This window comes from Melospiza melodia, unplaced genomic scaffold, assembly GCF_035770615.1.
Source record: "Melospiza melodia melodia isolate bMelMel2 unplaced genomic scaffold, bMelMel2.pri scaffold_51, whole genome shotgun sequence".
NCBI lineage: Eukaryota > Metazoa > Chordata > Aves > Passeriformes > Passerellidae > Melospiza > Melospiza melodia.
The window spans coordinates 1,735,330-1,747,608 of NW_026948797.1; the positions used below are offsets into that span (position 1 = coordinate 1,735,330).

At 53.5% G+C, this 12,279-nt stretch overlaps 1 protein-coding gene across 1 annotated transcript; it reads left to right on the top strand.

Annotated features, from left to right (window-relative positions):
* The first annotated feature begins 11,163 nt into the window (after positions 1-11,163).
* On the top strand, positions 11,164-12,076 carry LOC134413813 (zinc finger protein 22-like). The gene has a single exon (XM_063147859.1). The coding sequence runs from the start codon at positions 11,230-11,232 to the stop codon at positions 11,590-11,592; it is 363 nt and encodes a 120-aa protein (XP_063003929.1). The 5' UTR covers positions 11,164-11,229; the 3' UTR covers positions 11,593-12,076.
* The last annotated feature ends 203 nt before the right edge of the window (positions 12,077-12,279 follow it).

A 12,279-nucleotide genomic window follows, 5' to 3' on the forward strand; every position in this document is an offset into this window, starting at 1 on the left:
GTCCCGTTCCCATATTCCCATTCCTGGTCCCATTCCAGGTCCCTCTCCCATATTCCTGGTCCTACTCCTGGTCCCTGTCCCCATTCATGTCCTTGTCTCCAGTGCCGTATTTCCTGTCCCTGTAACCATTCCTGATCTCAGTATTGGTCCCAGTCCCATACTCCCAGTCCCATCCCTGAGGGCTGCCTCTCCCATGGGGCCCTGAGGGCTGCCTCTCCCATGGGGCCCTGAGGGCTGCAGAGCTCGGGCTGGCTGTGCCACACGAACCGTTCAGCGCTGCTGCTGTCCTTGGCCAGCTGCAGAGAGCACAAGGCTTTGGGCATTTCTCAGAGGCCCCCAGCTGGCCGGAGCAGCCCCTCCTGCTAGCATCCGCTGTGCCTCAGAGCCCTCCCTCACGCTGGGGCCATGCAGGGGCCGTGGGCCTGGAGGAGGCTCCTGTTGTTGAGACAGGAGCCCCTGTCTCTGTGTGTGACATTCCAGCTCCTGAACAGCCTGGAGACTCTTGGAAAGTCCCCATGGAACCCCTCTGAGGGCCTGTGACAAATCTGATCCTTAGCAGGCAACCATCACCAGGACCAAGTCTCTATGGTCAGTTTCTATGGCAACCATCACCAGGCCCCTGTTGCTATGGTCAGTTTCCATGGCAACATCACCAGGCCCTGTTGCTATGCTCAGTCCCTTGACAGCTCCATGGAGACCCCATGCCAGGGGTAGTTGCCATGGAAACCAGCTCAGGCCTGAAGCCAGAGCCGGTTGCCATGGCAACCATTGGCAGCCCCATCCCCAGGCTCATGGGATCCCAGAACCACAGAATTGGCTGAGCTGGGACAGACCCATCAGGATCTTCCAGTCCAACTGCTGGCCCTGCACAGGACACCCCAACAATGCCAGCCTGGGCCTGGCAGTGCTGTCCAAATGCTGCTGCAGCTCAGAGAGCCCTGGAGCTGGGACCCTTCCCTGGGGAGCCTTGGCAGGGCCCCAGCAGCCTCTGGCCAAAAACCTTTTCCTGACATCCAACCTGAGCCTGCCCTGACTCAGCTGCAGCAGTTCCCTACACTCCTGTCCCTGGGCACCAGAGGGAAGAGGTTCCCTAAGGCCCCGCCAAGGACCCGCTCCCAAGGCTGTTGCCATGGCCACCAGGGCTGGGACCAGCTGGGATGCTCGGTTTCCACAGGCCGGGGTTCAGGGATGGGATTCCCCAATTTCCTGTTCCCAATAAAACCGCACTGCCCTCGCTGCCATCCTGCCTCCCCTGGAAAGCACAAAAGGCAAAGATCCCGGGCTGGGATAAGCACAATTTATTGGGAACACCAATGAGATAAGGAACAAATGGAACAGAAACAATGTTGATAACAGAAGGGATAAATAAAACTGTTCACAGGGAAAACTATACCACAACTGACTGGATCTGCCTGGCTACGTATTTCCTCCTTCCTGGAAAGGACACCCTTCTCCTCAGGGAGAGAGAAGGTCCCTTTACTGCCCTGGCAATGACCTGAGGTGGGAGTGAATGTATTGACAGGGCCATGGCCAGACCCTCATGTTCGTCAATCCCACATCTTGTCACTGGGAGGGGCAGGACAAGGGTCAGGTGTCTTCCCAGCATGGATAACAGGGAAAATGGATCCCCAGGGCTCTTCCCAATATGGGTCTTCCAATGGGGGATAAAGCTGGAACTGGGCATGAAGCCCTTCTGCAGTGAGGGCAGTTGCAGGGCTTCCCTTACTGGTGCTTTCGTTGGTGTGCAGTCAAGTCAGAGCTCTGGGTGAAGCTCTTCCCACACTGGGAACGCTGATATAGCCTCTCCCCAGTGTGGATGTGCCAGTGCCTGATGAGGGTGAAGTTTTGCTTGAAGCCCTTTCCACAGTCAGGACAGCGGAATGTGCCTCTTGCCAGTGTGAATCCGCTCATGCAGGAGGAAATTTGAGCTGGTCTGAAACCTCTTCCCACACAGGGGACACTTGTAGGGCCTCTCCCCAGTGTGGATGCGCTTGTGCCTGATGAGGAGGGAGTTGCGCTTGAAGCCCTTCCCATACTCAAGGCAGCGGAAGGGCCTCTCCTGTGTGTGAATAGGGTGGGGCCTGAGGAGATTGGAGCTGATGTGAAACCTCTTCTGTCACTCGGGACGCTCATAGGGCTTCTCCCCAGTGTGGATGCGTTGGTGGGTCACAAGGGTGGAGCTGCAGCTGAAGCCCTTCCCACATTCCCCACACTCATAGGGCCATTCCCCTGTGTGGATCATCTGGTGGCTGATCAGGGTGCTGCTCTGCCTGAAGCTCTTCCCACACTCCAAGCACTTGTAGCACTTCTCCCCATCATTAAGCTGCTCATGGACCACCATCTCTGAGCTCTGTCTGAAGCTCTGTCCACCTTCCTGGCTCAGGGAGGGTCTTTCCTCCACAGAGCATCGTGGACTGGGTTTGCAGCCCCTCCTCCTGTGGGATCTCTGGGGATTTTCCTCCCCGTTGGATTCCTGTGCCCTGGAGTCACTCATAACGGCCTTTTCCGTGAGGTTCTGCTGTGGGGATTTATCCTCTCTGGTCCAAATCCTCAGCTTCTGGTCTGGGGGAGGAAGGATAAGGAGAGGATGGGATTTGCCTCCGTGCCAGAGGGAAGGAGAAGGAGATCCCCGCAGTGCATCACCAGAAGGACGGTATTGGTAGCAGGGCTGTCCTGCAGCTGGGGGCCATGCTGGGCTGGGAGATGGAGCAGGAGAGAGGGGGAAAGGAGCACTGACTTCCTCCTCACCATCCTGGGTGTCCAGGGGATCCTTCCTGTTCCTCACAGCCTCCTTACCCATCTGGCAAAAGTTTGGGGATGGAAAATCCTGTTTTGGGAGAATACCAAGGGATGAGCGCATTGAGTTTTTTACTGGTTTGAAGGCAAACCTGGGGGAGGGTCTAAGCCAGAATTGCAATTCAAAACCAAAATTTAGATCAAGGCAATGGTACAGAAACACTGCCTTAAACTGACAGAGTCAGGATATAACCTGACACCCTGTTGGTCAGGGTGGTGGCTGCAGTCCCAATAAATGGTGGCTGCAGTCCTGTTGGAGTGATGAAGGTGATTCTGTCGAAGCAGTGATCCTGAAGAAGGTTCTGGTCTTCCTTTGAAGGTACAGTAGTGGTTATGGAGCTCTTGTCCTCTGGGAATCCAGTAGGCAAGGTGAGCTTCTCCTGCTGTTGAAATCCTCAGCTTATATCCAGGTGGGAATGCTTGGATCCTCCCCCAGGGTGGAGCATCCCACAATGGGATGATGGAATTTTATCAGTCCTGCAGTGACACTCAATGGCCCATTCACAGAAGATATCTCCCCTGGAGGGCATTATCAGGGGTGAATCATGGAAGAGATAAAGAACATTGCCCCACCTGTTTATAGCAGTTGATGAAGATGGGGATTGAAAACATGCATTTGGTTAGATCTGACATTGCAACCTGACACAGTGGGGTAATCCCTGCTCAGGGGGTGAACACCACCCCCTTACCCAAACTGGCTCAGGTGTAAAACCCCACCCTGGGAAGGCCACACACACAGAGGAGGCAACATCACACTTGCCTGCTCTAGGGGAGGTCTCTGTCCCTTGTCACTCCCTTGCTCTCTCATCTTTTCTCTTTCTTTCCATCTCTCTACCTCACATTTACTGTTCAATCAAATCCATTTTGGATTTGGTCTTGTTAGCACCTTAATTGGGGAAGATGCATCTCTCTAACAATTTTCTTCACAATATTGCCATATTATTTTGGCACAGTGAGTTTAGGCACTGTTCTCTGACCCCAAGTGCCTTTGACAACAGCATGGTTCCCTCCACTGAGGACGTTGTTGTTCTTTCTGGAAGAACTCTTGCAAACTTGGACACAGTCCCTCCTTCCTCCTGGGGAGCTTATGGAGCTTATAAAAGCTTTATTTCTTTATGGGAGAAATGATGACGAAAATGGCTTTTATGGGTGGCCAGTGCAAAGAAAATAATTTGCTGTCTTTCCTTATAAAGTTGTTAAAATCACTGGAGGAAACGGAGCAAATGTTACCAGTGAGACTGACAAGGTTCATTCACCCCATGATGAGGAACACAAGGCGGCTAAAAGTCCCACAAGAAGCCCAGCTCAAGTAGCTAAATTTCTGAATAAGTCCTGAATTCCCAGGCTTGGGGGCTTTACCAAATGTGACAATCATTTTTCTCTGTGTCTTTGTGACAGCATCACAGAGCTTTCCCTTCCTTTTCATAATCTGTATTGGGCCAAATTTCCACTTTCCTTTTATCGGAACCTGCCAGCAGCTGAGCTGGAGCTGTGCAGGAAGCAATGAATATTGGAATTGCCACATCACTGCTTGGATTGTCAGTTTATTCATGTTTGGGATTTGTTTGCGCTTTCATCACAAGTTACTTGTGGGAAGAGGATATATTCATCAAAGTGATTTATGCAGAGTCAAATTTGATTTCTGCCAAGGTTATTTTGTCCAGTGCCCAGAGGATGCTCAAGGGGTCTCTGTGCCTCTCGTCCTGGAGGATGCTTGGCAGGGGTTTGGGGGTGTTTTTCCTGTCCCTGTCACCCCAGGGCATTCCCCAGGGGGTCTCCATCATTTTCACCCAGGGAATGCTTGGGGGTTCTCCCACCCTCTCACCCCTGTGCCAGGGGATGTCTGGGGCAGTCTCTGTCCCTCTCAGCCCAGGGGATGCTTGGGGGTCTCTGTCCCCTCACCCTGGGGGATGCTCGGGGGTCTCCATCCCTCTGGCCTCAGGGAATGCCTGTGTAGGTCTGGGCACCAGGGACTCTGTGTCCCTCTCACCGCTGAGGGTGCTCGGGGCTGGGGGGGCTCTCCGACTTTCTCACACCTGGGGTGGCCGAGGGGGTCTCTGTCTCCCTCAGCCCTGCTGTGACCCCACCCAAACATCATCGGGGTCAGAGGGACAGAGACACACCCAAAGCCCCAGAAGGGCTGAACCTGGGATTTGGTTTGGGGCTGAGGATTTAGGAAGGGGCTGGAATTGGGGCTGGGTTGGAGTTGGGGCTGAGATTCAGATTAGAGCTGGGATTGGGGTTAAGGCTAGACATGGGATTGGCTTTAGGGCTGGAGTTGGGATTGGGTCTGGGGCTAGACAAGTCTGGCACTGGGATGTGATTAAATACAGAACTGTGAGTGTGTCTAAACATGGAGTGAGATTGAGACCAGGATCAGGGTCAGGTTTGGGACTGAGCTCACCCAGAGCGGGACAGGGGGGATGTCACTGCAGGATGTCCCTGGCGTTGTCCCAGCCCTCCTCAGGCACCTTCAAACATGAGGGGCAGCTGGGTGCCCCAAGATCCAGGTGTTCTCACGCTGCCCCTCAATACCAGGCAAGCATTCCCTGAGGGCAGCCCTGACTGTGACCCCTGGAGCTCTGGGATCAGCCCTCACATCCCTGTGGAGCAGCAGCAGACAGGATGAGAGATTCCCCCGCCCAGTTTTTCCTGTGGAAAGGTGAAGTCCAGCTGCCCTTTCCTTCTGGTGTCTCCTCCTCTCCTCAGCTGAGGATGTCAAACTCCCCAGGAGCAGGAAAATCCCCATTCCCTGTTTGTTTGTGGCTGCAGCCTGGAACATCCACCCAGAATGAAGGACTTTCTGACAGCCCTGGTGAATGACACTGGCAAGAGGTTTGTGAGAAGGGGAAGAAATTGTATTTTGATAGTAAAAAAAAGGTGCAAAATTATGCCTTTCTGTTATATTCCTTTTCAGTCAGTTCTGGTCTGTTTTTAGAGTGCCACCTTCTCACCTGATTGTGTTTGTGCCCTCTTTTCTCTCCTGCCTCTCTTTCCCTGCTGTTTCTCTCTCAGTGTCTCCCTTGACCCAGGGCAGCTCACACCAAAGACCGTGCCCGGATTTAATTCCCAATTCAGGAGCTACAACAACCATGGGGGAAGTTATGAAGGCTCGCAGTGAAATGCCACTGTAAGATCTTGCTCCACTTGGCTTTTGGCTCCTTCTTGACAGCTTTGCCCTCAAGGGCAGGAACATATTTCATAGCTGAGAACTGGAATTCCAGACCCTGGCAATGTGTGCCGTGGATCCCAGAGGGGCATTCTCGAGGCTCCCAGGGTGCTGCTCCTGCCGTGCCTCCCAAGGGGAGAAGATCCAGCAGCTCTGTGGGCTCCCAGAGCACACAGCAAAGGTGGCTTTGATGGACATTTTCCAGGGACTGGGGTGGGAAGGGACTCTGTCCATAGATTACGACCCCGCGAGGGAGAGACGCCTCTGCCGCACTGAAGGAGCGAATGAGAGCGTGGGACAGCAACCGACGGTTATTGAGCGTGGACTGAACGGAACAAGAAATGGGGAGGAGAAAGGGAGAGAAAGAAATCGGGAAGAGGTCTCAAAGAGAGAAAGAAAAAGGGAAAGAGGATTCAGAGACCAGAAAGAAACAGGAAAAGGCTCCCGCCCGGCCTCCGCAGCTCCTAGGCACACCCGCAGGGCGTAGCGCCTTTTACAATTCCAGCCAATCAGAGGACGCGGTAAACAATTTCCAGCCAACCAGAGCTTTTCTCGCTGATGACTCACCGGTTGCCAGGCGGGCCCGCAGAGCCCGGCGGCCCCGGAGCGGAATTTGGGGCTCGGGCCGGGGGGACGGATCCGCCCCGGGGGGGTCCCCGAGCCCCTGCCCAGCCCTGGGGCCGATCGGGGGCTCCCCCACCCAGCAGCCGGTGCTGCGGGGCCGCGGGGCAGAGCGGTGGGAAAGGGGGGTCCGGGCTGGGAGCGGAGGAAATGCGGGAGGAAGAGGAGGGAGAGGAGGAGCAGGAGCGGGAGAATCGCGGCGCTTGCAGCGCCCGCACGCCGAGCCTGCAGCACCCCCTGCCCCGGGAGCATCGCCCCCAGCCCCGAGCCGCAGGGGAGGGCGGAGGCCGAGCTCGCCCCGGCTCCAGCCAGGGGTCTCCAGGAGGATTTTTGGAGAGTGTTCGGAGCCGGCAGATCCCGGACTCGAGCGCCGGATATCTCCGGGCTCCCTAAGAGGAGCTTTTTTGGGGGAAGAGGAGCCGCGATCGCCCCTCGGGAGGGTCCCGGGGGGTCCACGTACCGACGGGGCGGGACATTGGTTTTGGGGATCCCCGTGAGAGCCGGGGCTGTGGAACGGGGGACCCCCGGGGCGGGGAGAGGGGAAGGGGCGATACCGGAGCTGGGGGACCGCCAGCAGCCCGGAGATGAGGCGGGGACGGGACCCCCTGACCCTGACAGGGGCGTGTCCTGGGGCGACTTCGTGATGCTCGTACCCCATCGGTCTGTTTAGCCCAGAAATGAGTTCTGCATCTTTAAGGCTGGTTCTGAGAGCGAAGGGGAGGAGGAAGAAGCTGCAGTTTGTTTTCATACACAGTTAGTTTTAGCTCGCTGAGGCAGAGAAGTTCCCTGGACTGTGGTTTTTCTTTTTCTTTGGAGCTGTTTAAATCTGCTCTGGACTGAACAGTCAGAACACCACCGGCAGCTCGCACCTGTGGCCCACCTGGCTGAGCCTCGGCCACAGCATTTCCAGTGCTGGAGGGACTGAAAAGAGACTGATAAGAGACTGATAAGACACTGAGTGCACGGAGCTAAAACCCAAGGAGGGACTTTCGGAGTTTATCATCTATTTTGGAGCAGCAGGAGGTTTTATTGCTTACTATTGTTTAATTTTAGTGCTGGTGAATGCTTTGCCTGTAGAATAAAATTTTTTTCCACTTTTCTCCCCGGAAATATTTTCCCGGACTGGCTGAGGGTGGGGCTGCTGAATCTGCATTCTAGAGGAAACTCCTTTTGGAGGGTTTCAACCGATTTTGCCCTAAACAAGGACAGGGTGGTGGAAAGAAAGGGGAACCCCAAGTGGCTGGATTGAGAGGAGGCTGGAGAGGGGGACCTTGTGTCCCCAGAACCTCCCAAAATCCAAAAGCAGGACCCTGGAGAGGGGGGATCCCTAGGATCCATGGGATCCCCACCAGCCCTGAGATGGGGGACCAACCATAACCCAAGAGGGGTGAGACTGGAAATGGGAAACTCCTGGTGGGTTTTTTGATTCACTCTTGATTTTTGGACATCAGGTGACTTCTAGAAATGGACATGGGTGGGAAGAATCCCCAACCCAAGGCATTCACAGCTTGTTTTTCCCCAAACAAGGATTTTCCCCAAACCTTCCCACCGTAACATTCTCCCTGTCCCGCTCTGGGTGAGCTCAGTCCCAAACCTGACCCTGATCCTGGTCTCAATCTCACTCCATGTTTAGACACACTCACAGTTCTGTATTTAATCACATCCCAGTGCCAGACTTGTCTAGCCCCAGACCCAATCCCAACTCCAGCCCTAAAGCCAATCCCATGTCTAGCCTTAACCCCAATCCCAGCTCTAATCTAAATCTCAGCCCCAACTCCAACCCAGCCCCAATTCCAGCCCCTTCCTAAATCCTCAGCCCCAAACCAAATCCCAGGTTCAGCCCTTCTGGGGCTTTGGATGTGTCTCTGTCCCTCTGACCCCGATGATGTTTGGGTGGGGTCACAGCAGGGCTGAGAGGGACAGAGACCCCCCTGGCCTCCCCAGGTGTGAGAAGGTCGGAGAGCCCCCCAGCCCCAAGCACCCTCAGCGGTCAGAGGGACACAGAGCCCCTGGTCCCCAGCCCTGCACAGGCATTGCCTGAGGCCAGAGGGATGGAGACCCCCCGAGCATCCCCGGGGCTGAGAGGGACAGAGACTGCCCCAAACATCCCCTGGCACAGGGTATGAGAGGGAGGGAGACCCCCCAGGCATTCCCTGGATGAAAATGATGGAGACCCCCTGGGGAATGGCCTTGGGTGACAGGGACAGGGACAAGCCCCCCAAACCCCTGCCAAGCATCCCCCAGGGCGAGAGGCACAGAGACCCCTCGAGCATCCCCTGGGCAGTGGACAAAATAATTTCGCAGACATCAAACTTAACTCTGCATAAATCACTTTGATGAATATTTGATTTTCCCACAAGTCAGGTGTGATGAAAATGCAAACAAATCCCAAACATTAATAAACTGACTGTACAAGCAATTTTTGACAATTCCAAGTTCCACTGGTTCCTGCACAGCTCCAGCTCAGCTGCTAGCACATTCTGATAAAAGTGTGAATTCAGCCCAATACAGATATCATAAAAAGGAAAGGAAACTCTTTGTAGCTGTCACAAAGGCGTCAGGGATGAAGAGAAAAATGATTCTCACATTTCGCAAAGCACTCAAGCATGGGAATTCAGGAGTTATTTGGGAATTTAGCTACTTGAGCTGAGCTTCTTGTAGGACTTTTAGCAGCGTTATGTTCCTCATCATGGGGTGAATGAACCTTGTCAGTCTCGCTGGTATCATTTGCTCCCTTTCCTCCTGTGATTTTAAAAAACATTTCAAGGAAGGATGTCACAGACATTTTTTCATAAAATCCTCTGTTTTAGGATTTGTCCTTTCTGGGAAGCTGAGGCCCCAGAAGAAAAATGTAAACAATAATTATCTGCTGATGTGGAATGTAACAGGAGCATCTGTGATTGGTCTTCTGTGAGTGTTTGGATTTGCTGACCACTCACGGGAGAGTTGGTCCTTGCTTTCTGCTGGACACAGAACTTTGTTATTAATTCTTTTCTTTCTATTCTTAGCTTAGCAAGCCTCTGCAACTTTTCTCTTTATTCCTTTTAGTATAGTTATAATGTATTATATATCATATATCAATAAATCCAGCCTTCTGATCATGAACCAAGATTCTCGTCCACTTCTCTCACCCTGAAGACCTTCTTTAGGTCGCTGTAATAGAAGGACAACAAAATATTTTCTTTACACTCCAGGCCCACAAAGGCAATTTACCTCATCAGTTCTCCCATAAGTCACTCAGAGGAAGCTGCAGCCCAGTTTCAAAGAGCTCCTCCAGAGAGAATCACAACCTCCTCAGAGGAGGGAACCATGCTGTTGTCAAAGGCACTTGGGGTCAGAGAACAGTGCCTAAACTCACTGTGCAAAATAATTTCACAGTCTGGTGAGTCTGGTTAAGAAAAGTGTTAGATTCCTCTGCCCCAATTAAGGTGACAATGAGACCAAACCCAAAATGAATTTTATTGAACAGTAAATGGGATAGAAAAAGGGGGACAGGAAGGGAATGACAGGAAAAAGAGCCCTCTCCTGGGGCAGGGTAAGTGTGACATTGTCCCCTGTGTGTGTGTGCCCTTCCCAGGGTGGGGGTTTTACAGCTGAGCCAGTTTGGGTAAGGGGGGTGGTGTTCACGCCCTGAGCAGGGATTACCCCACTGTTTCAGGTTGCCATGCAAGATGTAACCAAATGCATGTTTTCAATCCCCACCTTCAGCAACTGCTATAAACAGGTGGGGCAGTGTTCTTTATCTCTTCCATGACTCAGCCCTGATAATGCCCTCCAGGGGAGATATCTTCTGTGAATGGGCCATTGAGTGTCACTGCAGGACTGATAAAATTCCATCATCCCATTGTGGGATGCTCCGCCCAGGGGGAGGATCCAAGCATTTCTACCTGGATATAAGCTGAGACTTGCCACACCAGGAGCAGCTTGCCTACTAGATTGCCAGAGGACAAGAGCTCCATAACCACCACTGGACCTCCAAAGGAAGACCAGACCCTTCTGCACGATCACTGCTTCGACAGAATCACCTTCATCTCTCCAACAGGACTGCAGCCACCATTTATTGGGACAGCTGCCACCACCCTGACCAACGGGGTGTCAGGTTATATCCTGACTCTGTCAGTTTAAGGCAGTGTTTCTATATCATTGCCTTGATCTTAGTTTTCTTTTAAATTGTCATTCTGGTTAAGACCCTCCCCAGGTTTGCCTTCAAACCAGTACAAAAGACAATGTGCGAACCATTTGTTTTCTTCCCAAACCAGGATTTCCCATTCCCAAACCTTGATTGGATGGAGAAGGAGGCTGTGAAGAAGAGGAAGGAGCCCCGGGACACCCAGATAGGTGAGGAGGAAGTCAGTTCCTATTTCCCCCTCTCTCCTGCTCCATCTCCCAGCCCAGCACAGTTCCCGGCTGCAGGACAATTCTGCTGCCAGCCCTGTCCTGCTGGGGATGTACTGGAGGGATCTCCTTCCCTCTGGCATGGAGCCAAATCCCATCCTCTCCTTGTCCTTCCTTCCCCAGGGAAGGAACTGAGGATGGAGACCACGGAGGAAAAATCTGCATGGCAGAACCTCGTGAAAGAGACTGTTTTGAGTGATTCTAGCACACAGGAATCCAACAGGGAAGAAAAACCTCAGGAATCCCCCATGAGGAGGGGCTCCAAACCCAGCCCAGGGTGCTCTGAAGAAGAAAGAGCCACCCTGAGCGAGGAAGGTGGGCAGACCTTCAGCCAGAGTTCAGAGCTGGTGGTCCATAAAAAGCTTCATGATGGGGAGAAGCCCCACAAGTGCTTGCAGTGTGGGAAGAAATTTAGGTGGAGCTCCCACCTGATCAACCACCAGATGATCCACACTGGGGAATGGCCCTACGAGTGTGGGGAGTGTGGGAAGGGCTTCAGCTACAGATCCAACCTTGTGACCCACCAACGTCTCCACACTGGAGAGAGGCCCTACGAGTGTCCCCAGTGTCAGAAGAGGTTTCAGAGCAGCTCCAATCTCCTCCAGCACTAGCGGATTCACACCGAGGAGAGGCCCTTCCTCTGCCCTGAGTGCGGGAAGGGCTTCGAGCACAACTCCAACCTCATCAAGCACCGGCGCATCCACACTGGGGAGAGGCCCTACCAGTGCGCCACATGTGGGAAGAGGTTTCAGACAAGCTCCCATCTCCTCCTGCATGACCGGATTCACACGGATGAGAGGCCCTTCCACTGCCCCGACTGTGGGAAGGGTTTCAAGCACAACTCCACCCTCATCACCCACCGACGCATCCACACAGGGGAGAGGCCCTACGAGTGTCCCCAGTGTGAGAAAAGCTTCACCAGTAGCTCTCACTTGACCAGACACCAACGGAGCCACCAGTAAGGGAAGCCCTGCAAATGCCAAAATTGCAGGAACAGCTTCATGCACCACTCCAGGTTCATCCCCCATGGGAGAACCCACATTGGGAAGAACCCTGGTGAACCAGTTTCCCTGTGGTCTATGATGGAAAGACACCTGTCCCTTTTCCTGCCCTTGCCAAAGACATGATGTGGGACGGAAGAACATGAGGGTCTGGCCATGGCCGTGTCATTACATTCACTCGCACATCACAACATTGCCAGGGGCAGGAAAGGGACTCTCTCTCTCTCCCTGAGGAGAAGGGTATCCTTTCCAGACAGGGGAAATTGTGGCCAGGAAGAGCCTGTTGTTGATGTATTA

Excerpts from the sequence above, each read along its gene's own strand:
- LOC134413813 (XM_063147859.1), top strand. The coding sequence starts at position 11,230 with ATGAGGAGGGGCTCCAAACCCAGCCCAGGGTGCTCTGAAGAAGAAAGA.